The sequence below is a fragment of the Nothoprocta perdicaria genome, unplaced genomic scaffold (assembly GCF_003342845.1).
Source record: "Nothoprocta perdicaria isolate Ctin4 unplaced genomic scaffold, notPer1 scaffold_310, whole genome shotgun sequence".
Taxonomy (NCBI): Eukaryota; Metazoa; Chordata; class Aves; order Tinamiformes; family Tinamidae; genus Nothoprocta; species Nothoprocta perdicaria.
Genome location: NW_020455545.1, coordinates 142,664 through 166,877, shown reverse-complemented (window position 1 = coordinate 166,877; position 24,214 = coordinate 142,664). Strand labels below are relative to the sequence as shown.

The following is a 24,214-nucleotide window of genomic DNA, read 5'->3' as shown; positions in this document are numbered from 1 at the left end:
TAATCCAATCAGATGAATCAAAATCACAGTAGCATGGAGTATTGGGGGCTCTGAATTTGTCCTAGAGAAAGATAATAAGCAATCCTCCACACCTAAATATCTAATGGAAGGCAAGTATACTGGTTAAACTGTATGTYTTATAAACTCATGCGTTATTTTGCTATATAGTAAATGTCAATACTATTATTTTATTAAAGAACAAAACTGCTTTATCAACTGCCTTGCCATACCTTGTCACCTTTCATAGCCGTACGTGTGCATGTCAAGGACTTGATCCCGAAACTTGTGGAGCATCGTTCTCATTTGGCTGTTCATGGAGTATGTATTTCAATGGCTGCAAATTTGCCAGAAGCAAAAACCCCAGGAAATTTAGGCTTCTGACTGATGACTCCAAACAAGTAAGACTTTTTTATATGTTGTTGTATATATTTGTATATTTTGTTTTCCTCCTGGATTCATTCAGATTATTTTCACAACAAGAAGTGGAATCTACAGATATTTGCCCCTCCTTCTCTCACATATATGTGCGGAACTTATATGTACCCAACATCAGTGCTTATATTTATTCCACTGCACGAAAATTCAATGTCTCTTATTATGCATTTTAGTATCAGGACTTGTCATAGGCTTTGCCTGGCCTGTGTCCAGAACTCTCACAATGTAAGAGCACTGCAGTAGCTCCATTCTGGGTGATGAACTGTCCTCCCCAAGGCCACCGCTGTGTTGGCAGCTTCCTGTCCTCCCTGCCGGGTGAGCGAGGGCACCCGGAGCCGCAGTGAGACCCGGAGCCGGGTGAGCGAGGGCACCCGGAGCCGCAGTGAGACCCGGAGCCGGGTGAGCGAGGGCACTCGGAGCCGCAGTGAGACCCGGAGCAGGGTGAACGAGGGCACTCGGAGCCGCAGTGAGACCCGGAGCCCGGCACCAGCTTTGCAGAGGCCTCTGGAAGTGCCGCCTGCCTCCCGAGAGCTGTTTCCAGCTACTTTGTCTATTTGGAGACTTTATGCCCCAGTGTGTAGAAACAGCCACCTGAAAGAGAAGATTGCCAATCCAGTAACTGCATGTTTTCCAGGTGTCCAATCTACCCATGTATTTTCCCTTCTTTTCTGGCAAGTTTTAAAGCCTCCTTGCTTTCTGCAGCTAAGAGAGACTGAGGGCCGTACAGCGTGCACGAYGGTAGGTTGCCTGTGAGGGCAGCCTGTGCACCATTAGGGCAGCCCTGTGCCACAGCCTTCTGCCCTTGCTGAGGGCCCTTGGGCATTTCCAGGCTGCAGAGGTTGGCAGTGCATCAGAAAGTGAATTTCATGGTAAATAACTCSTCTTCGTTTGGTTTTGTTGTTAATTTTAGTAGCAGATAATTCTTTCAGCTAAATACTGGATATTGATGATTTTGCAGATGACATAAAACTAGAAGGTATAGCAAATTAAGAAGATAGATTTGAAGTCCAGAMAGATTTGGATCATTTGAGGCACTGGATGGAGTGAGATGAGGTTAAGGGTGTAATACACCTAGGTAAGAATAGTACATAGGATAGATAATAAAGCATATATTTACCTTCAGTGCAATTTAGAATGTGTGGTAGCAATCTGCAGTTAGAATAACTGGCTTATAGTATGGCTTTAAGATACAGTTTTCTTTAATAATGTAGCACCACACTGAAAAATGTCAAAGTGTACTTTTACATTTATGTACACGGACATATATAGCATATGCAGAGATGCTTTTGTAAAACAAAATAAGCTGTTATTTTTTGCCACTGCACAGTGTCCAAATCTGAAGCTGCAGCTGTCTCCAAAAGCCTGGCCCAGAATTTAGGGRTCACGTTTGCATAAATAAGAGCTTAACTACTAAACCACTGTGGAAGCCCATCTAGTTAGTACCACATTAAAAGGTTTTTCCCAAGGAACTGTGTATGTCTTCCAGATCTAGTAGGTATTTTCCTAAAGTCCTGAGAGTTCTGAACCGTCAAAGAATGAAATGCCAAATATTCCTGATAAGAGTTTTGTTGCAATAGGAGACATCTTTCCCAAGGAGCAGGAAATAATGTTAAATGCCATTGTCAGTTACTCGTCAGTTGAAAGGGAACGCAAAAGCAGAAAGCAGAATTTCTTGAGCAGAAACTGTATTGGTAGAAATTAAGTTTCCATTAAAAAAAAAAAAAAAGAAGAAAGCATTAGACTTGGCATTCTGTCTCCATGTGGTCATTTTTTCTCTTTTATGGACATTGCTTTTCCATTTTGTGTAGGACATACCTGTTTCCTTGAACTGTCCATGTATGTGAAGGCAAAAATAATGCAGGAAGCAATTCATTGTGTTCTGGGGTTTCCGTGCCCTAGCACACGTCCTGCGTTCTTACTTGGTTCACTTGCATTTATCAGTTCTGACAACTTAGGACAGTAGATCTATTTCCAGCTGGTGACAAAAGATAATAGAAAAGGAGTCAGATTAATACCTTGTAAGATCGGGGTAGACTTTCTAGCTTTGCTGACTCATGTCAGTCATCTTGAAACTGAATTAAAGTCTTCTGAAGTACATTACAATTCTCTAAATGTTGTCTCTGTCTGCAGGAGGAACTGCTTGAAAATAATTTGCAAACATTAGCTACTGATGTGGCTCCAGTTTATAAAAAGCTCGCTCCTGAAGCGTTTCAGAACCAGGTAGGTCTGTGATATTCAAATAATGCGACAGTAGCTCTAAATAGTCAGCTTAGTTAAACAAGCTGAAACTCCAAACCAGGTTAATGAACAGAGCCACAGAGCTCACAGGTGAGGCGAGTCCTGTGGGTCTAGTTGGCTCTAAAACTCTGTCTTGCTGGCTTCAGCCGATGGCCAAGTTATGCTCTGAACTATGTGCAGGTACAACTTTTACAAATAATATTATAAGAGGTTTTGCTGGTCAGACGAGTTYGGCTCTGAGCTGATCATCTTGCTGGCATCCAGTAATAAATGTGTTACATGTTTCAATGGAAAATATGTACTTTCTAATTTTTACTGACTTTTTATTCAGTCAGAAATGTAGTTGGGGCTCACCAGGTGCCAGGTGACTCCTTTACAGTCCTAAGTACCTGTAGTTTATTTTACCTTTAGGTGGAAAACGAGCACATGGGCCCAGACTGCCGGCTGGGGTGCAAGGACGGCCGGCCTTTCTCGGGGGTCACAGCTTGCATAGATTTCTGTGCCCACGCCCACAAGGACACACACAACATGCACAACGGGAGCACGGTGGTACGTACAGGGSGCTCTCATTTCTGCTGCTTGCTATTGACATTTCAAAATGCTTCCTGATTTAGTGGATACATTTGCATTAAGTTTAAGTTGCATGTTGGCAGATATAAATTTCCATGTTATTTGCATCTATTTATTCTCTTTTAGTCTGCAGCAGAYATAGGCTCATGTTGTAGGTCAGCTACTGAAAGGCATGGGAGTGAGCCGTTCTGCAACGCGCCTTCTTTCCTTTAAACACACAAGCCTTCTGGGGAGGACTGGCCACAAGCCAGATAAGCTGTTCAGAATAAAGGTCTCATGCGCAGGGTCAAATATTGAAGCTGTCTAACCAGAGACTTGTGTAGACATCTGTAGAAGAGCTTATACAAATAATCTCCCTATTAAATTACCTCAACCTGGGAATTCATCAACCTCTCATTTTCTTATGCTGTGTGCTTACAAGGCTTCCTATTAGTACAGTTACTAGTCAGAAATTAGACAGTCTGATGATATGGAGTAGCACAAAACCATGGGGTAGGAGGTGATGAAGGTAGGTGACTATTATCTTTGAAGTAATATCCAAATATTTCTGCATGAGAGAAAAATCTACATTAGTTACATTATTATTGGTGTGGTCATTGCAGCAAAAGCATTTTGAATTGCAGGGGAGAAAATCAGAAAAGAATTACTAGTTGCATCATCTCTTAGAAAATGAGAATCGTGAACAGAAGAAAGCTCGAACAAAGAAGAGGTGAAATAAGACTGATCTGTCCTTTTCTGTATTTTAAGTAGCCACGTGTGGTTTGAATTTATATTAGAACACAAATTGTAACTTTTGAATGCTACATATTCTCTTYATTTAGATTTGACATGTTTATTGAAACATACTTGTAACCTAAGGCTATATATAAATTCAAAATAGTTGTAAATATTAAGACATCCCAAATTGGTATTTCTCAACWGGAAGCTTCAGTTTTACAGTGAGAAGGTGAGTGATGCATAGGATACACAATGTGCTATGTATCTGAGCTGCTGAACATCTATCCTGGTTAGCAAAGTCGCATCCTGAATTTAGTGGAGTTGTGCTTTGGTGGAACAATTAACAAGCACCATGAATGTAGTAAAATGAAAATGCAGCACCTACAGAGGGGTAACGTGTTTCCTGAAAGGAGCAAGGGTAGCTTCTGCTCATGAACAGGAYTTGTGAGGAATTCGAGGTCAGCCAGTTTTACTCGGGCATCTTGCGGTCCTTTGGCATTCCCTTTGGAAGCAGGGATGTACGCGGCGGTAGCTGTCGGGCCGCTGAGCAGTTAGGCTGCGCCTGAGCAGCACACACACAAAAACGCTGCCGGCAGCAGTGGAGGCTCTGGAACGTGAGTATTCCTGTTACCTTGGTGGATTCGCTGCAGAAGATCCCCATCTTTGTGCCTGTGTGAATTCATTTAAACCAGAGAAGTGAGGGGGTTTATATTTATATATGACACCCTGGCTAGCCTTATAGCAAATACACGGATGTTTCTCATCCTGTGGGGCACATTGCCCTTTTTGCTGTAGGAACTGTAGAAGGAAAGCAAGCAAAATAAATCTGTGCTTTAAAGACAGCTACAGTATAAAATTCATTACTAACAAATGTAAGAAATCAGGGTCAATCGGCAGGCATCTAGGAACTGTTCCTGCCGAAAGAAAAGATCCTAATGCTTAAATTGGTGGTTCCGATTGTACCAAGCAATGTCACTGTTACTTGTACAAAGCTCTGAGGCAGATACGTTTGGGATTCCCTTCTCCAGCCTACTCAGACTTACACAGGCATATTCAGTATGTCCTGGGGCAATAAAACTGCACACACTGTCTCAAAACTGCAAAGGAAAAGACAGTGAAGTCATTTATATTTGTAACGGTAAGAAAGACGATGTTTTATGAGTTCTATGCGTCCCAATGGCATCCCCTCACATCCCATCTGCAAGGCAAGGATGAGTATAGGAAATTTGGTTGCACCTTTCAAGTTTGGAAACGCATTGTGACTGCTCTGCTGCATCCTGAATTCAAACATCTGTCCTCAGCCYGTAATGGAAAAGGCAGCGTTGTTTCTGCGTGGAGCTCACGAGGCTGAGGCACATGGAAGAGCTCGGCCGGCAGGCACTTGCACTCTGTGGCCACAGGTGCCACTTGGGCCTTTCGGGAGGGAATTTCATTCARTTCCTGCGTGCATTTCAGTTAAGGGAAAAGGCTCTCGCAGGAATGCAGGTTCAGCCGTTGCGGCCCTGGGCCCAGAGCAGCGAAGGGTATCGATGAGCCGCAGAGCCGGGCGCGCGGGCGGCCAGCGCTGCCTTTGCCTCTGCGCGTCCTGCGTGGTCCGGAGAAAGTGGTGGGTGCAGCAGGGTGGGTGGCTTCGCTCTGCAAGTCAGGCTGAGCCACGGCCACACTCTTCTCTAGCTTTACTTTTGAACAAATTGGTCAGCAGCAGAGTTTTCTATGGAATAYTTTGCATGGATTTCAATATTAATGAATGGCTTCCGGAGCTAATGTTTCACAGCTGGTGGGTTACTCTGCTTCAGCTGCAGACTGCTAGCACATCGACTGAGCCTCGGTTTGTACGTGTTTTCCCTCTAACATTGACTTCCAAATTATCTGCTCGGTTCTTCCTTTTTATATTGTAAATATGGGTGATATTTTTCTGGAAAACGTGCATACTTTTTTKTGGTACTTGGGCTGTAGATATAGTAACTTTCTGTTTAACATACACTTATACACTTCTCGCTGTTAGGTATTTTAATTCAATATTTAGTATGTTTTGTGAGCTGGAGTGACTCTAGCATCACACTCAGTTCTGTAAATCTGCTACAACCATCATCTTCCTTATTGCCTCAGAACAGTCCTGTGGTCTCTTGTTTCAAAGCGGATATTGTTCTGGATATTGTTTTTGTGGTGGTGCTGAAACTGTCTGTCCAGTGATACGAGCTGTGGGGTTTTCTCTCTCTAATTCTGCATTTTCTAATGGATCAAGCACTGCAAAAAAATGTAGAGCTAATCTACTTTTGCTTTATTCTAAATCAGCTAAGAAGGTTGTTAGGAGTAGTCAGCTTTTAAGAGAAGATCTCTGACTTCCTAGAGGGAATAAACGGGCTGTGCAGGATGYGGTGTGCGGTGGGAGAGGCGGCAGTGGCGGGTCTGCGGCGTGCGGCGGCGAGGAGCGGCTGTGCTGAGCTGTGAGCCCCGGGCCCGAGGGAGCGAGGGCCGCGCCGGCCTCTGCCCTCCCCAATTCCCCTATCCCTCCTTGCCCACTCCCTGGGCGTCTGCTGGCGCCCGTCCGCCACGTGGGACCCTCTCCGGGAGCGTTGGGGGCGCTGGGGTGCGGGGGGAGAGGGGCACGAGGGGCGTGCGGAGCCGTGCGGGGACAGGGTGTTCCAGGGGCGACCAGGCTCCGCGTGCTGCTCACGGAACAACTTGTTGTTTTTTCCAACCCCCTCGTAGTGCCCAGGCTGCCCGTGCAGGTAAGTGCGCATGGAGCGAGCACGCAGCGAGTGCTGCTCGCCGGCTTCTACTGGCCCCTCCGCATTGCCAAGAGCCCCTCTTTGATCCTCCTCAAAGCGCCACCTGGAAAGCTCTTTCCTTGCTCTGTGCCCCTTCAATTTTCTCCTCTTGCTGCTTTGCAACTGCCAAGCTTTGCATACAGCTATTTGTAAGTTCCTCACTACCTTATTTAGGACTTGTAGTTTGTGATTCTGTAATTATACTCTCCTGGAAATAACTGTACGATGCCTTTATGTGAAAGCTATGCTGCAAAATAAAATTAGCTACTTCTCCCTACAGTATATTGTTCTCCCCTGGAATGTTAGGCATCACGTGCAGCCTGCACCATGATGGAAAGATAATGTGCCCCTTCAGGGAGTACTGCTCTGTGTTGTAGCTAGTAATTAACTAAGCCATAGCTTAACGAGGCCACGATACCAACGTGTGGTTTTCTAGTCATGTAACTTCTCCTGGGGAGAACTAGGAGCCTCTTCCGAACGTAATCAATGAAACTATTAATGGGGTGATCATTCCTACACGAGATCATAATGTCAAACTGTAGCCATCCCTTGGAAAGCACAGGGTGAAGCACGATCAGTGCTGTCTGCTCTGCTCTGTCCCTAGCAAACAAGCAAGCTGATGTTTTGAGCTCCTGTTTCAAGGCAAATGCTTGATGTTAATAACGGCTGAAAATGCTGTAAAGGTCCAGCAGTGATTTGGAAATGTTAAAAGAATTAATAAATGCAAAAGTTCTGATGTTTAWTCACATTTCTGATGTGTCCTTACCGAACTAGATCTAGCCAGCTTCCTTCTCTCGGCYGCTGTCTCTTACAGCAGTGTATAATTTCACGGGAGAAAGTAGGTCGGTGGCCTGAGACCAGACTGAGCCTCAGGAGTTCATCACGGCAGGCAGAGCGGGGAACAGTGGGCATTTTGGAAAAGTGTACTGAGAGACACAGGGAGTTAGAGCTGAGATTTACTTAAAATACAGAGCAACTATATTGTGAATAACTGTATTTTTTCCCCAGTTGCCGAAAGAGGGGAAAAAAAAAAAAACCCCACATTTCAGGAAACTTCTTGCTTAACCCAAAATTTTTTTTCTGAATATATTTGATGCTCAGGTTAAGTTTTAAAAACACAGAGAAAGATTTTTTTTAAGGAATTTCCAGTATATTTCCAGATGAAATCACTTGCTGAGTTTGCCATTTATCTGTAGATAGTATGAGCTGACCCAAAGCTGCATTTTTCCCAGAAAGAAAGACTCTGTCCAAGATAAATGCCTAGACTTCAGATACCAGTTTATCTTCTCTCCAGTGTAAATGAGACAAGGTCGTTGTCAGATGCTTCTGTCTGAAGGATGCGTAGCCATCAGGACGTGGAAGGGAGGCAGTGGCTAGTCTAGATGAATGCTCCAATACGCAAGTAGCTGTTGTTCTCTCGGTCTGTGGTTGCATCTGTAAACGTTTCTGCTCTTGCCAGGTCTGCACCTTAACGAAGGAAGATAACCGGAGAGTGGGGGTGATTCCCAGTGATGAGCAGCTCCATGTGTTACCTCTTTACAAAATTTCACAGACAGATGAATTTGGCACTGAAGAGGGGCTGGAAGCCAAGATAAAGGCTGGCGCGATACAGGTGCTAACGGCTTTTCCCCGAGAAGTGCGGATGTTGGCCGAGCCTCTCAGAGCTACCAAGAAAAAGAAACCAGATACTAGGAGGACCTTGTCCGAAAAGCAGCTGTTGATAGATAAAAAGTATTCAACGCCAGTGAAGCTGAAAACGGAAGCTCCGGAAAATCTTAGCAACACGTTGCATTGCTTAGGTGAGTGGTGCCTATTAAATCCACCTGCCYCTTCCGATACTGTGTTGAGTTTTATCCGTCTAAAGGGAAGGGAAGAACTCCTCGCGTTTCACTCTCAGGAAAGATTTGCACATTCTCTTGCCAGCAGCTAATGAAGAAGACGCTGTAGTCCTTACCCTATCAGAACAGGAGGAAACAGATGATCACCCACAAATGTGTTCATGTTGTTATGTTACTAAGAGGAGATAATGATATTGCTCTAATGATCTATTTTCAAGTGCCCTTCCCCTAACAAATGATCAGAGAATACCGAAATATTATTGTAGGGTATGTCTGTGAATAGCAGGCTTGAATTTCYACCATTTGAAGGTACAAGAAGTGAATCATCCAGTTGGAGAGGTAAGGGCTTTGTGAGAAACTGCAAGCCAGCTATGTATAACACAGAACCGTATAATGAGACACTTCTCTTTGATTCTTCAGTGTCACGGATATTGCTGCAAAGCAGGGCATTTGCAGCAAGCGGGTTTCTGTCTAGTAAGATGGTAAGAGAAATTCTCCTTGCAGGATCCTAAGCGAGGGGAGGAACGGGGCATGTGAGAGCAGGCAGCTCGGGGCGCCGCGCCGGCCCCACGGGCTCCTGCCGCGCAGCAGCAATGACGGCCGCTTGGCCGGGCCGCGCCACGGGAGACTGCAGCCGCTGCAGGGCGCCGTGTGGGCCCTCATCTCGGAACACGGCACGGAACTCTTTGCAGCTGTAAAGAGAGAAAAGCASCAGGGGATGATGAAGCCAGGGAATAAAAACTAGGATTAGAGAGGAGAAAATGAATTAATGAAATTAAGACGTAAGAGTGGGTCTTTGGGAAAGAACAGAGGAAAATAGGCCAGCCACAACACTGTGATTTTTAATTTTACTTCCTGAGAGATAACCAGATACATGTGATAGATTATAGAGAAGAAATGAATTTAAAATTTAAGACTGCCCATATTTTAGGAAAAAATACTGCAGTATTGCCAAAAAAAGTCAGAAATGTATTTTTGTAATTTGGACTCGGCGCTTTGCTTTAGCGCGGTAAAGGCGCAAGGCAACAAACCAACTTTGAACACAATGAGATGGAAAGAGAACAGGCAAAGTGGTGTTGCTGACATACAGGTAGGAAACGTTCATTTCAACACGATGCAGTTTCAGTGTGTCCAGCGGGGTGTTCAGTTGGCCTGAGCTGGCAAGTGCTCGGGAGCAGCAAAGCGGCATGAAATTCTGCCTCGCGAGAGGACGTGTGATCACGATGGACCTTTGCTCCTGCTCCTGGAGTGGCCGATCCAGATCTTGTAGGAGAAGGCATTGGCTTGTTTTCTTTTTCCTAATTAAATGATTTTATGTTTTGGATTCAGTTTAATAGAAGAAGATTTTTAGGGCTGATGCTGTTACCTTCTGTGTCTCCGCAGTTTCGGTATTTGTGTAGTAACTGCATCATGTGCCCCAAATGTGCTTGGTTTTTCCTCACTCCTGATGAAGGGATTTCTTTTAATACGCAGCTACTTATGCATTGTTAGTAGCAGGGCGAACGCCCAAGAGAACAGTGGGGTGTCTGTGGGGCAGGACAGGCCGGGGGGCTGCCCGCAGCTCTGCAGGCAGCTCGGGGGGCTCTAGCTGCAACCCGGCCCTGTCGAGGGGCTGCCCTGGCCCCACAGACTGGCTGGGGGGCTGGCGCAGCCAGGAGCCCTTCCCAGAGCACTTGGGCGATTTGATGGGAGATGGGGCCAGATCACAGGCTGCAGGTTTGTAAAGGACTCGCTAATGCACGGGGCATCGTAATCAACAGGGATTTTTTTTGTGAGGTGGACACCATCTGTAAACATACTGTTGTCTTCAATCATGATTCGGGTAAAGCTGCCAGGAATTTTGATTGTTTCACAGGCTTAAATTTCAGCCAGCCGAAATATCAGCAGTGTAAAATCTCCTGTAAAATCTAGGGCTTCCTGCCGCTCTGGGCATTGCGGAAGGGGGGCAGCCAGCTGGTAGGAAGCACCCAGGTAGAACGGGGCCTTGTGGATCTGAGGCAAGTACTTAACTCGTTTCATTATCTATTCRTCTGTCTGTGAAACACCTTTCTATTTTATATACCCGCTCTCAGCAATCTGCCTGGAAAAGGTTGAGGAAGGGACTAATTCAGCAAGATAACGTACTAAAATAGTGCGTCTTTAAAGTAAGTCATAAAAATATTCATTAAAAATGAAAAAGTTAGTATAGTTTTCATATTAGAAAACTATTAGAAGAATATTGTGTAAATGCTGTATTTTGTTAAGTGAGGACAAATACTTACATTCAGGTGTGTTTTTTTCTTTTCTTCTGTTTTTTAGGGAACAAAACAGATGCTTTAAAACCTGGAATAAAAACGGAGCCTTCTGATCACCTCTATGCCATGAAACATACTTCCAACGCTACTAAAAACTGCTCCTTGCTAAAACAGTACGCGGCTTCCTCCCCGTTGAAGGTGGATAGTTTACACCCATGCTCGTCGCTGGCACATAAGCCTGACCTGTCRGCAGTGACCAACATTCAGCAGGATTTTTCCGTTCCCTACGGGTATTTTGAATGCAGCAGTAAGCAACCTCACGTGCCACCTTATCTTAACTGCAAGAACTTGGATGCGTCGCTCAAGGACTGTCCTGGGCCGGTGCTGCAGGAGCCGCTGAAGGGCGAGGCGGCGGGCGGCCCCGCGGCGCAGCCGGCCCCGCTGCCGTGCGCGCCCGAGCAGCAGCTGCCGCCGGACAAGCCGGGCGCGCGGGCGCAGCCGGACGCCGCTGCTCCGCCGCCAGGCTCCGCGGAGCCGCTGCGGCCCCCGGCGCAGGAGGCGGGCGGCAGCGAAGGCGGCTGCTCGCACGGGTGCCCCGGGCCAAAGGGGAGCTCCCCGGCAGGGCAGGCGTGCGACTGGGACGGTGCTGAGGAGAGGCAGGGCAGCGCCCTGGGCCCCGCGGCCGACTCCGAGGAGAAGGYGGAGGAGCTGTGGTCGGACAGCGAGCACAACTTCCTGGATGACGATATCGGTGGCGTGGCCGTGGCGCCTTCTCACGGCTCCATCCTGATCGAGTGCGCGCGGCGGGAGCTCCACGCCACCACGCCCATCAAGAAGCCCAACCGCAACCACCCCACGCGCATTTCTCTCGTTTTCTACCAACACAAGAACTTGAACGAGCCCAAGCACGGGCTAGCCATGTGGGAAGCAAAGATGGCCGAGCGGGCTAAAGAGAAAGAAAAAGAAGCAGAAAGATTGGGAGCGGAAAATACCGAGCTGAACTCTGGCAGCAGGAAAACGAAGGCAAGCAGTGAAAGCAGAGAGATTTTTTACGAAGACAACGAGTTCAACCAAATTCCGTCGCGCCGAGCATTAACAGTCACTAAAGACAACGTGATAACGGTATCCTCCTACGCCCTCACGCGCGTCGCGGGGCCCTACAACCACTGGGCATAGGCTCTGCTTCCCGGCGCAGCCGTTCCCCAAGGTGCTGGTGGAGAACGAGTCTCACGTCGTTTACTGTTTGTTCATCTCAACCATTTTAAGGCTGAGGTAAAAACAAAAAGGGGGGGGGATTTCTTCTTAAACTGTGACTTTAACATTTGGTGGTGCTCAAGCACATTTTAAGCAAAAAAAAAAAAAAAGAAAAAAAAGTTGTATAGTTTTAATACATTCTAAAAAGACTTTGCTTAGGTTATTAACCTTGATTGAATCATTCAGTTTATTACCTTTAGGAATTTATATTTTGGTGCTTTAAATCAAGTCTGTTTACTACAAAAATCATTTATAGGGATTTTAACAGGTTCACATTTTATGGTGTTAAATCAAGTTATACAGTAATAGCTCTACACAGCTCTTGGTGCTTAACCACATCAAACAGTTACAAATAAATAAGCTGAATTATTACTTCATGGTGCCATTGCTTTAACAACTTCCAACCATTGCTATATATAGTCCAAATTGCAGATAAATCTTTTAGAAAACCAATGAATTTTCTTCTCTTTAGATKTGTCGTAATGTATGAAATGAAATTATTGGTAATGATGGCTGGAAGTTGTTTTTAAGCTGTAAATATATATTTTAAAAGCACTTTCTATTTTTAAAATTAACTTGAAATAGTATAGTATAAGGATCATATTGTCTAAGGTTTGTGCATACTCTACAGAAGAAATCATTTTATTCTTGCTGTGTAGAGTTCCATATTGCTACGGCTGCAGTACGTATGCTACCAGCATATAGGATTGTTTTTAACTTGCCCTTTCACTGAAGGTTTTATGTTACGTGTAAACAACCATTATGAAATACACAAACTTTTATTTCTGGTAAGTGATAATGCAGATATGAAATGAAGAGGCATCTTGTCAAGACGCGCGTTGCTGTCGGAAGTGAGAGCATTCTCTGTTTTTCTAAAGGCAGCATTTGTTATGAGTTATGAGCAATAGGTGCATAAGTCTCACTCATCTGGAGCATTTTGTTACATGACAACCAAATGTTCCTGATGCCTCAGGGGTAGGATTGTTTTTGGATTAAAAAATACCCCCTAGAGTTGCCTTATTCTCTTCTGAAAAAAAAAAAAAATTGGAAAAAAATACAAAATAAGCGTTTGAAAAGTAAGAAATTGCTAATATTTAAAGGTAATTTTTTTTAGTTGAGAATAACCCTTCCGTAATGTTCACCAGCTAAGGCTTTCTAAATTCATTTCTTTTTTTTACAAAATGTTTTATAAGAATTTTAAGTGATTTCTACATTTCATGTAGAGAGGGTTGTTGTATTCTTCATTCCAAACATTTGGCATTTCTGCTGGAGAAGTGACATATCATGAAATGAATAGTTGTGGAACCAGAGGAAAAACAAGACACTCCACTGCTTTCCGATACTGTAGCATCCCACTCTTCTTTCTGATTCTCCTCTTATGTATTTTTTTTAATACTTATTTATTTAAACCAATTACCAAATGACAGCGTTAGCTAAGGATTGACCTCATCCTGCACCTTCTTCCAGGAGGGCAGCGGTGCTGGGCTGTGCCTGTCCCGCCGGCGCGGGGCGGCCTCRGCGCGGGGCAGCGCGGCCCGCGGCGGCTGCGAGGTTGGAGTTTTCTGGTGGGAAGAGATACTCATCATGTACTTGAGGATGTTATAACRTAGTGGTGCTGTAACCAAGGATTAGGAACTACCCAGAGCCGCTTTATTTAAAACCTAGCCATGGTGCTTTCTTCTTGAAAAGCTGAACTGTAACCACAGTATTTACAGTTCCGGTACGAGCGTTAGCCGAGTTGCGTGTTAATGCACAGTGCCAGTTGGGACCTTGGTGCTACRAATCCTTCAGTCTGGCACAGATCAGCGAGATGATGTCTGTACAAAGGCAGACGTGTCCACAAACGAGTGCAGCGCTCGCAGGAGCCRGGCGAGGGCTGCCCTAGCAGTCGTTACGTAATGACCTTGGATTCAGTTCTACAGATTCCTGATAAAATTCACACAAATGTTGATGGCAAAGGATGGTGGAATTGAACCCGTTCTTTGCATCTCAGCTATTTTAAGTAAAATTTGTAAAACCGGGTATGCTGCAAATTTTAGTTCAAAGCTTAATATTAGTTCAAATAGAGGATATGAAGGGATTGTAAATAATAATGAAACAAAACCGATATTATGCCATCATTTTGTACCAGCAGTTTTATGCTTCTTGACTATGTAATATACAGTATACATCAAATCATTAYGGTATTTTGTGTGCCTTAGATTTCCATTTTAAAACTTGTATATTTTTGGTGAGCCTAAGATTAGTAAGAATTCCAGCTGTCCATACAGTAGGTAGTACTGTACGTTTCCTAGCTGTTCCATTGATGTATCTACCATCTGAACCCCCTTGTCGTACATCACGGTAAATCATCGACAGCAAAGACTAGCTTCTTGTTTTCCCTGATAGTGCTGATAGCTTTAGCTTGTATAATGCAAACAAACTGAAAAGTCCTTTCTCATTCAGCACTCCCGTGTGTTCTACACAAAACTAGTAAGTCACAGAGCCATCTCTCGTTACCTTTTAAGATGCTCYGAGCATCGAAGTGGATCATTTTTCCTCGACTCTTTCCCTGTGAAGGTCCATCTTTAACATATGTACGACTGGAGCCTTCAAGATGAAAGTGTTCCACTGAAAAACCAGCAGCTTCCCTCAAAGATCCAGGGAACAGACTAGGTGCATTTAAAGGATACCTCCTAACATAGCCCCTGGCAAGTCACCTCTCACGTGACTCCATCGCTAAGTCCAGGTCTACCTTTCTTGAAGAGAAAATGGATCTTAACAGTAGTGCTATTAACTGGTGGGTGCTAAAGCTCACGTTTACCACTCTCTTGCAGAATACTTTACATAAGAAAACAGATCCATCTGTACAATGAAATATCATTGCGGTGCTCTTTCCTTGACTGTCTTTTTCCTAGCTACTCTTCCTGTGCGTATCTAGCAGGCAGGTTAGCCGGCCACTCTGACTCCTGGTGTGGCACATAGAAGGAAGCTAAGATTTTCTGTTACTGCACTGCAGTATAGAAAATGCAACTATTTACTGTTCTTACAACTGTGTGCTATTTATTGTAATATTTCAGAGTATTTATCAGTCTTGTACACAGAATTATATTCTTTGCGTTGGAGTAAGGCTATCATTTTATAACGCTACTTGTGTCTCGACAGTCGCAAACTGCTCTCTGGCCCACACAACCACTCGAGCTTGCCCTTGCCCCCAAGTGCTTCCCGGGAGCTGCCAGGGCTGGCTCAGACGGACGTGTTTGATTCTTCTTGCGCTCTCACAGCTGGCGTTGTGCGCTCAGTGCCAGCCCGGTAGGTGGGCGCAGCTGCRGCCTCTCCTGGCCCTTCCTCACAGGACAGCAGCACAACCTGCTCTCATCCAACACGGGGCATCTCCGACTTCTCAGACAGAACGTGTCCCGTCCCTGTCTCTCGCGGGCCCAGCGCTTCCACCCTGCCTTCAGCTTGAAGGAAGGCAGGAATGCTTTCCAAAGGGCTTTCGAGGCACTGGGGCCCTTCGGAAAYTACTGCGTTCGTGCCCAGTTAAATAGTGAATTTTCACTCATGCAGCYTCTCCACTCTTACCGAGTTGTAACACACTATCTTGTATTGCAGAAAACAACATCAGTTACTTTTATAAAATGTTCCAGTCAAGATCCCAAAAGTTTTTAAAGATCTCTGCATTTCTTGGGACTTGCTAGCACAAACAGTTGTTTTCCAGTTGTCCTGTAAGGACTTGCTAAGCTAGCTCTCTTACTTAGGAATAACTGCTGTTAAAAGTCCTTGTCTGAGCTACAACAGTGCTTCTCTCTATGTAAAACAAGAAATAACTCTAGCATCTTAAGCAGCCTTTTATGTTAAGCATGGGTACATAGCAACTTGTTTCCTAGTTAGATTGCTTGTAACATACCACAGGTATTTTTGTTAACAGATGTTTTTAACATCGCTGCAGTSTTATGCAAAGGTCAGTGGGTTAAATTTGGGCCCTGTTTACGTGGCTGCAGCCCTGCTGACTGCAATGTCTGTCAAGCCTTCACGCAGGTTCCGTATCCAGCTGGCTGAGACCAATACTGTCGAGCAGAGTTGGTGCCTACTCGGACCCTGGCACCCYGACCACAGTCACCGGGGCTTGCGAGGACCCAAGGAGAGAGACTTGCAGTGGATGATGGATGTATGGTTAAATGCAGACAATGTGGGCAATGTTGCTGGTAGCCATGTAAGTGTAGAAAGCTGGAAGATCTTTGGCTGAGGCATGCAAGACCACTGGGACTGTTCCAGACCCATTTCAGGATTAGATTCTTGAAACCTTTTTTAGTTTTTCTTATTCAGTGGGTTTCTCRTCAAGAATTTTATGGTAACGTACAGATAAAAGTGTATCTGTATGTTTTATATTTAAAATGTAAGGGGCAAACTGCCATTATTCTCCTATGAAAACTCTCCCTTTGGAATTATCTGCTTTAAGTGGTCATCACTTTTCTAATCCACAGTTTTTGTATATGACCCTTCTCGATTTTTGATAGAAATCCTGTAACCTCTATGCAAACAGGAGGAAATGCATGAAAAACTGAATTGCGTGTCCACTCCCACATTTTTTATACCCATCAGCAATGTATTCCTGCAGTTACATGAACTCTCGCTCAGCTTCTCGGTGGTCACGGAACTTTCTCGCCAGCAAGACCTTTGTAACGTATCGATCACAAAACTGTCAGTGTGTTTTATTTCTCACGGGTGGAAGATGTCTGTCTAACGGTGACCCACAACACTATTTATCTTCTGGTCTTACATAACCAAATCAGAGTCCAGTCATCATGCTATAAAATATGTCTACGGGTTCCTCTGTTTCCTTAAGGCCTTTTGAGGACAGTCCTCCTTCCTCTGTTCTCTGTGCACTCAGACTGTTTGCTTGTTTTTTGTGTGTTTTTTTTCCTCTTTTTTTTTTAATCACCTTTCTTTGGTCTGTGTGGCCAAGGCAGCAAGCAAGCACGAYGGCGAGTGTGGGAAGCTCATCAGGCACCACATTCAGTGGGTGCAAAGCTGAGGGGAGCGGTTGGCTTCTGAGCCAGCCTTCCCTGTACGCCTTTGTGGTGCTKCTTTCTATGGACACTTTTCTTTGGTACATCTTATTTRAATATATATATATWTTTAAAGCTCATGGYCTCTCTGATCTCAGAGTGGCCCAGGTCCACCATTGCGACGATGTGCCTGCTTAGTGGCTGCAGGGTACTCTGAAATGATCTGGTATCATAGGCAGGCAGTTCTCCCAGGCTGTTGAGGTTGCCCTTCAGTGCACTGCTGCAGGAGTTTAATTGCATAAGGGCAAGAGATTTATACTTGAGGCTTGCTCAAGGACCAAACATGAACGGTAATATTTCATGAGGCACCAGGATATACAGATCACTTATTTCTTCTGAAGATTTAAAATGTTTCATGTTTATTTTGTTGCCACTAAGTAAACATTTGTGGTCACTTCAGAAAAATTCAGTTTTTAGTTTAGTACTGTAATTTACATACCTTTTCTCCTAAATTTTGAAGTCTTAATTCTCCACGTGAACAGCATGATCTCCCTCAAGAACATTGTCATTTACTAGCATTGCTTAGCAGGTGCTGCTGTCTAATCCGTGGAGATTAGGGTGATGCTACAGCTGCCTTTCTCACCGCAGGGTGACTTTGTGCACGGTCTTCTGAGGCTGGTTACTGGGCCGTTGGCACTGGGTTATGCTGCAACCTGCTGCTGGGTGCTATGAACCCTGGTAACTACTCTGGAAGCCTCCGTGCCCTCTGCTTTAGGACTTAGCAGCAGCGATAGAGAGCTCAGCCTGCTTGTGATTTTTTTTCTTTTTTCCTCATAAACTGTTTCTGCTTTATATATAAATCAGCTAATCTTCATCTCAGGAATACTGTAAGAATTCTTGTGATTCTTCCAAAATCTTTCTGTCATCTTTTATTTTTTTAAACAACAATTTCTTGCTCCTTTTTTTTTTTTTTTTTTTTTTTTTTTTAAGGCATGCTCTCTTACAGGGAGCCTAGAATGTTGCAGTTAGGTAACTTTTCATCCCAAGAGAGAAGGATGTTTCAGCATCTTTTGCTACGAGTGCTTTTTTGTTTCCAAGCCCAATGCAGACTTGTGATGCTCTGCTCCTCTGTCTGTGAGCAGCTGAACAAGAGGCACTGTGCAGGACTCCCAGGCTGCCTGCTCCCAGGCGTGGCTCTGTCCACAGCTGAGTCCCTTTGCGCTGTTGCGAGCATCTCCTTGCAGTGCCCGCTCTCTTGAAAAACTCCCAGTTCCGCCGAATCCTGACACCAGACAGACCCCGCGGATGTGCTGTGCGGCTTCTGGCTACTGCCCTCTGCAGAGGTCAGCCGCAGGCCTCGAGAGAAGCCCGAGTACTGCGTAAGTTAAATGCCTTAACACTGAACTGCTTGGAAAAGAGTGGAATATGGATTTTTTTCTTCTTCCAGCAGCAAGTGGAACTGGCTGGAAATAYTTCATTACGATCTACCTTTGATAAAAGGGCACAGTATCCCCGTTTTCCTTGTTTGGAGCTACAAAGATGTAAGAATCCTTCTTCCACTCTAATTCCTCATTTCATCCCACCACTGTTTGCAGTCTGTAACCACATTGCTCTAGACGTTAGCTTTAAAGGCCACAAGATGCTTTTCAATGCTCTCTCCTTCCTTCCTTCCACAACAGCATCTGTTCTCTTTCTACTGGGCCCTTTCAGATGTCGCTCTTTTACCTGCACTTACATAAAATGCTAGAATCTTCCAGCAGTGTCGCTGCAGTGAGCTCAAGACAGGGGTGCTAAACAAGTTCTGTTCCAGTGAGCCAGGGGCGCGCGGGGTGTCCCTGGCCCCCGCAGCCCTCCTCACGGGGGAGAGGGCGCTGGGTGCTGGGCGCCTCCCAGCCAAGCGCACGCTGAGGGGCAGGGCGGGCGCAGCAGGGAGGCCACCGAGCCCACCCGAGCGGCTGGGGGACCTGCTGGCCAAAGACGCGCGGCCGCCTGRCGTCCCCTCCTGCAGTTGGTGCCGCAGAACCTTTCAATGACTGTCGTGGAAGTTTTGTGAATTGAATGATGGATAAATATTTTACATGTATATCTGTATTTTTATTATAATATTGTAATGGGGAGGAAGAAAAAGGTCTAGGGTTTGGGTGTGTTAAAAAAAAAAATGGGAATAAAGGGCCTGGCTCTCATTTATCCTACTGTCCTTAGCATGCCTTTAAAGGGGCCTTAAATGGATATCCATTCTTTGCAACATCCCCATACCCTGACACTGGTGTAAAAGGCCAGGAGTATAAATGGGAGCCCTTGCCAAAAGACTGATCGGTACAATCATCAGAAACGAATTTCACGATATCCCAATTGCACACACATTGGCCAGTAACATCCAAATTCTTACTACTTGAGAAATGCAGGTTCAAAGGAAACTGGTCTGGTTTATTCTGTAACAGGTTCTAAGTATTTATAATGGCTGTGCTTCTTCCAACCTTGTCTACAAAGAGAATTTCGTAAAAGATTTGTACCTCAAAATCATGAAAACTAGCAAAATTTAAATAACATCAACTCTGGGCATTCTTCTTGTGATAATTACCTGTTTTCATTATTTGATTCCCTTTTACTTGATGACATAAAATGGGCTTGCGGGAACCTACTCGTCTTGTTTCTTTGCTGGCCTAAAGCCCGGCAGGGTGTGCGGCGCTGCGGGTGTTGCTGCAGCGGGGGGGATTTGGGGAGACACCGCTGCCGGGCAGCGCTTTGCCCGCCCTAACTGCCCCTGCTCTGTGTTCGAGTCGTGCAAAGCTTCCTCGCCTCAATGGGGCCTTACATGAGCATCTAGCCCCATTCCACCTAGTTACCAAACATCTCTCCCAAAAGAGAAAATAACATTTTTGATTTAAAAAAAAAAAAAAAAATCTCGTATTTTCATTTGTAACTTTATAAACCGTAGTGGTACTGGACAAGCCTATTGAAAACAGGTTTTATGCAAGCTTGGTAAATGCCAGTTGTCCAAATCCATGCAACTCAAAAGTCAGTGTCAGAACCTCGAGTCCCTACCGCTACTGAAAAATGACTGTAGGCCAGAAGAGCAAACCTGATATCCCAGCGTCATTAAAGAAAGACAATTCTAAGTAATCCAAACATAGGTGCTTCAGGCTTTAATTCTAAGATTATATGCTCAGTGTGGAAGGGGACAGCTCTTCATACTGTGACAATAATACACCAAGTCATAAATACTGTTCCAAACTTAGTATCATAAAAAAATAACAATTTGTAAGAGCACACCATATAAAAGTATTATGGCTAATGATTTTTTTTTCACTGCTATTAAAAAAAAAAAAGTATAATATGACAAAGCAAACACAAATCCCCAGGATTTTCTATTTTTCTTCCTTTCTCTTTAATTCTTTCTTTTTTTCCCTCTTTCTTTGGGATGCATTTGGTTATTTATTTCTTAATTTGAGGTTTTGGACTCTTTTCAGTTACCAACCTACTGTATTTAGATCTGAAACAAAACTAACTTTAAAGCAACAGAAGTTTATGTACAGGGAGAAAAAAAAAATCAGAAAGAAAAAGCACTTCACTCTGTCACAGTAATTACAGGGGAAAGTATAAAAGTTGCTTCCTTTCCCGAAAACTTTCGGGGCCTGGTTCTCTCCCGGTGCGCCTGAGCCCAGCCCCACAGGGCTCGTGGGGCGGTGGGGAGCTGCACTGGCTGAGGAACCGAACCTCAAAATCTTCTTTGCAGACAAGGGAACCCTTACCAGCAGTACTTGAAGACTTGTGAGTTGTGACTGCATGTTACTTGAAAGATCTAATTAAGCTATGTTTTTTGGTGCAAGCAGTTGTTGTACATGATTTCATGTTTATGTAGCAAGATGCATTGAAATGTTGATACTAGTATTGAAACATACATGTAAAAATTGTTGTTGTGGAAATTGTCTGTTCTGTTCTATTTTTCTTGTGTGTCTCATCTGTTTAGAACGTAAACTTTCCTTTTTTTTATTGTCCTAACTGAATAAGGCTAAATGAATACTGTAATTGAAAATATATTTTAAATCTTGTCATGAGTTTTTAAAAAGACTATTACAAATTGTATCATTCCTGATTACACAGAACTTTGTGGGTGGTTTTAAATAAATTTTATACTTCTATTTTGCACTCAGTCGTCTAATTTTTCTTTCCTACATCTTTTCCTTCTTGTAAAATACTTTCTGAAATCAAAGAATGCTCTTTCCCAGCGCAGACAGAATTCGCCCAAAACAAAGTTTTTGACGAGACAAAAAAAATATTCTAATAAAAATGTACTCTCTAGAGTCTGTATACTGTGTTTATATTATTTGCCCTGGGGCTGGCCAGTAAACAGTCCCTCTTGTTAAGGGAAGAATAAGACAAAGTATTAATRCAGATATTCTGAGCTTTTGAAATATTTCCTCTGTGAAATTTGATGTTCTTACCGCTAACAATCTTTATTACATTTAGAAATACAGTGGTGAGATAACTTAGTCCTCTAGGCCTTACAGGTGGGAGGAGAGCCAAGAACCTCATCTCAGGTGGGACATCTTGTCAGCAGCSACACCTTCTGTCTCTGTTTGAGGGACTGGTGGCCAAGTGCGGTTCCCACTGCCCAGCACGCTCCCAGGCAGAGCCACATTTCTGAGTATTCACAACGTTCTCCTAGAACCTTTCCATRTGGTAGGGTGCACTATGTAGAGAGATTTGAAAACACAGCTTCACCTGTAACTTGTGGGAACAAAAGCAAGGCGCTTGGCTTTGCCATCCCGGAAAGCCTGCCGAACAGCTCAAGAACCAGAGGCATATTCCTGTCTTAGAGCTCTTACATAAACTCTACAGCTAACAGAATATATTCCTACAGTGCAGTTGGTCGCTTTCACATTTTTAAGATGTATGACCTCAAATGGTAATATTTGTTAAAAACTATTAATTGTTACAACAGTTTAAACTACAAGTTTACAAGCTTTTTGCCAATCTGTATTATGCTCTTCAGTGGTGCTCTAATATGTCTCAGTTTGAGTAAGCAGGAAGGAATCCTTAAAACTTATATACAATCAGGGCAACTACCCCTGTACTCCTTGGCCAGCACAAATTGTACCTATGTACAACTGTATGGTCTTTCCACAGATCATGAGGAACACTCCAAACATTACATGCAGCTCTCTAGGCAGGAAGCCACACAAAATTAATATTCACAGTATTTATTTTTTTCCTTCAAGCAAAATTAGATGAGATCTTACACCCCCTAATAACCTTCTAAGACTCAGATGAGTACTTGTGATTGAAGTAAAATGTTAAATTCTCACGCAGGAATTTAAGAAATTACCATTCTCTTAAAGACATAGAGAAAGCCCACGAAAGGCCGCAGGGCCCTCAGGGCCACGTGCACATGGAGGCTCTGGGAGGCCGCACCTAAGTCTGAAGGGCCCTYGGGGCCACATGTGCACAGAGGTCCAGGGAGGCTGCACAAAAACCTGGGACCCTTTTAGATTTTAAACCCCCCGCGGAAAACATTTTTTCATGGTACACTTGGACAGCAAGTTGTTCATGATACAATTACGGTCATGAGACACCTTGGAGGCRTTCTGAAGACAGCAAAGACTTGTTTGAAGACGCTTGTCCTTATTTCTCTATCAAGATCCAAGGGATGCGAAGCATTCAGCTTCACCAAGGGCAAGTGTTGCTATGGCAAAAATGATTTTTACCTTTTTAGTTTGGTTTTCAGGTGAAGGTAAGACACAGAACTGAACACACAATGCAGTGTAGCAAGTGTTCATAGGTATCACCGTGGGTGCAGCTCTGAAATTTACAGGACAGTTTCATATTCCCTGAGCTAGCATGGAAGTTCCTTTGTCTCAAAGCAGGCCATACACCGCATTTTTCAGCTGCCCAGTGTGTTCATTAGAGACCTGCAATATCYGCTTCTAAACGTCCATTCTGCCCACATCCAACATGAAGAACTTGCTTTACCTGCTACTTAAGTGTTTTTACTTCTCAGTGTATCTACTAATTTTTGCTTCTACAGTGCTGGATTAGTAAGGTCAACCCATGCTTTGGTAGAAAAACAATATGCTTATGTCCATGACTGTGTTAACAGCAATGCACACAAGGTGCTGGCATTTCTGAGAGTTCTTATAGTCGTGATCTTTTTTGAAATATATATATATATATATATATATGAATTCTACATAGTTTTAAAACAAAACAGTATTTAATTCATTACCAACTGGTACCCTACTCAGAAGGGAATGGCTGTTTTCATTCCAGAAATAAAAAAAAAAAAAGGGTAATAATGCATGTGTACACCACTGTAAAAGTGCCACCAATCAATATGTCTTATTTTAAACAAATTTGCAGAGATGTCATATCATTTAGATCGCTGACCTTTTGTAACTTTTGGCCAAAAACGTTGTATGTGCTTAAAAAATCTTGTATGCTTACCAGATATTCAGGACTTGCAAAAAAGAAGAGGGAAACGCTGCAATCAGCCAAGCCTATGCATTGTTTTTTTAAATTCATTTGGAGAGATGAGACTAGCTGTACTCGTTTACCTTAGCAGTGCACTTTGTATTACAACTGTTACTCAGCATTTACCAGTTTAAGACATGAAAGTCCTACATACAAAGAGGTTTAGTTTAAGTCTAAGCTACGTTATCCTTTAAACTTCTACAGATCTACCTGTGTGTTGCACTGGATACCAACTGCTGCAATAAAATTATATTTACCTGGTGGTCTTTATGTATTGCAAGTTGCCTTTCCACAACCTAACGTGGGCCACAGAGATGAGWATTTACCCTTAAAAGGAAATATCTACTTGACGTGACTGCCTATTGGCGCGTGTTTTCCTCGGTCCCACCCTTGTTGCTCTCTACCAAGGCCGTGCGCAGGCTCCAGGCCCCACTTCCACGCAGGGCGCGTGGCGCTGCCCTCCCTACCCTTGGGCGCTAACCACTTACAGGGGCGCGTTCCCTCGGAGGCCGCGCTCCAAAGCGCCGCAGGGCTCCGCGGCGGCGGGCGGGAAGGGCAGTCGCTGCCCTCCGCGCTCTGCAGCCACGGCCCTTCGCTCTCGGTGCGGCGGCGAGCGGGCTCGCCCGCGCCAACATGGCGGCCCGCCGGGCCAACATGGCGCCCAGCGCATCTCCCGGCCCAACGGTCGCTTCCCC

At 44.4% G+C, this 24,214-nt stretch overlaps 1 protein-coding gene and 1 long non-coding RNA gene across 2 annotated transcripts in view; one reads left to right on the top strand and one right to left on the bottom strand.

Moving 5' to 3' along the window:
- TET1 (tet methylcytosine dioxygenase 1) overlaps positions 1-12,264 on the top strand; it is a 57,818-nt gene extending 45,554 nt beyond the window's left edge. Inside the window, exons 8-12 of the mRNA XM_026042690.1 lie at positions 248-398; positions 2,566-2,655; positions 3,085-3,222; positions 8,191-8,530; positions 10,868-12,264. Of these exons, the coding sequence (XP_025898475.1) occupies positions 248-398; positions 2,566-2,655; positions 3,085-3,222; positions 8,191-8,530; positions 10,868-11,979 (1,831 nt within the window). The 3' untranslated portion in view covers positions 11,980-12,264. The remainder of the gene's footprint in view (positions 1-247; positions 399-2,565; positions 2,656-3,084; positions 3,223-8,190; positions 8,531-10,867) is intronic.
- LOC112950203 lies at positions 2,319-24,065 on the bottom strand. The gene is made up of 2 exons (XR_003249978.1): positions 24,008-24,065; positions 2,319-2,410 (listed from the first exon to the last, which is right to left on the bottom strand). It is a non-coding gene; the product is annotated as an uncharacterized LOC112950203 (long non-coding RNA).
- Between the last annotated feature and the right edge of the window lie 149 nt (positions 24,066-24,214).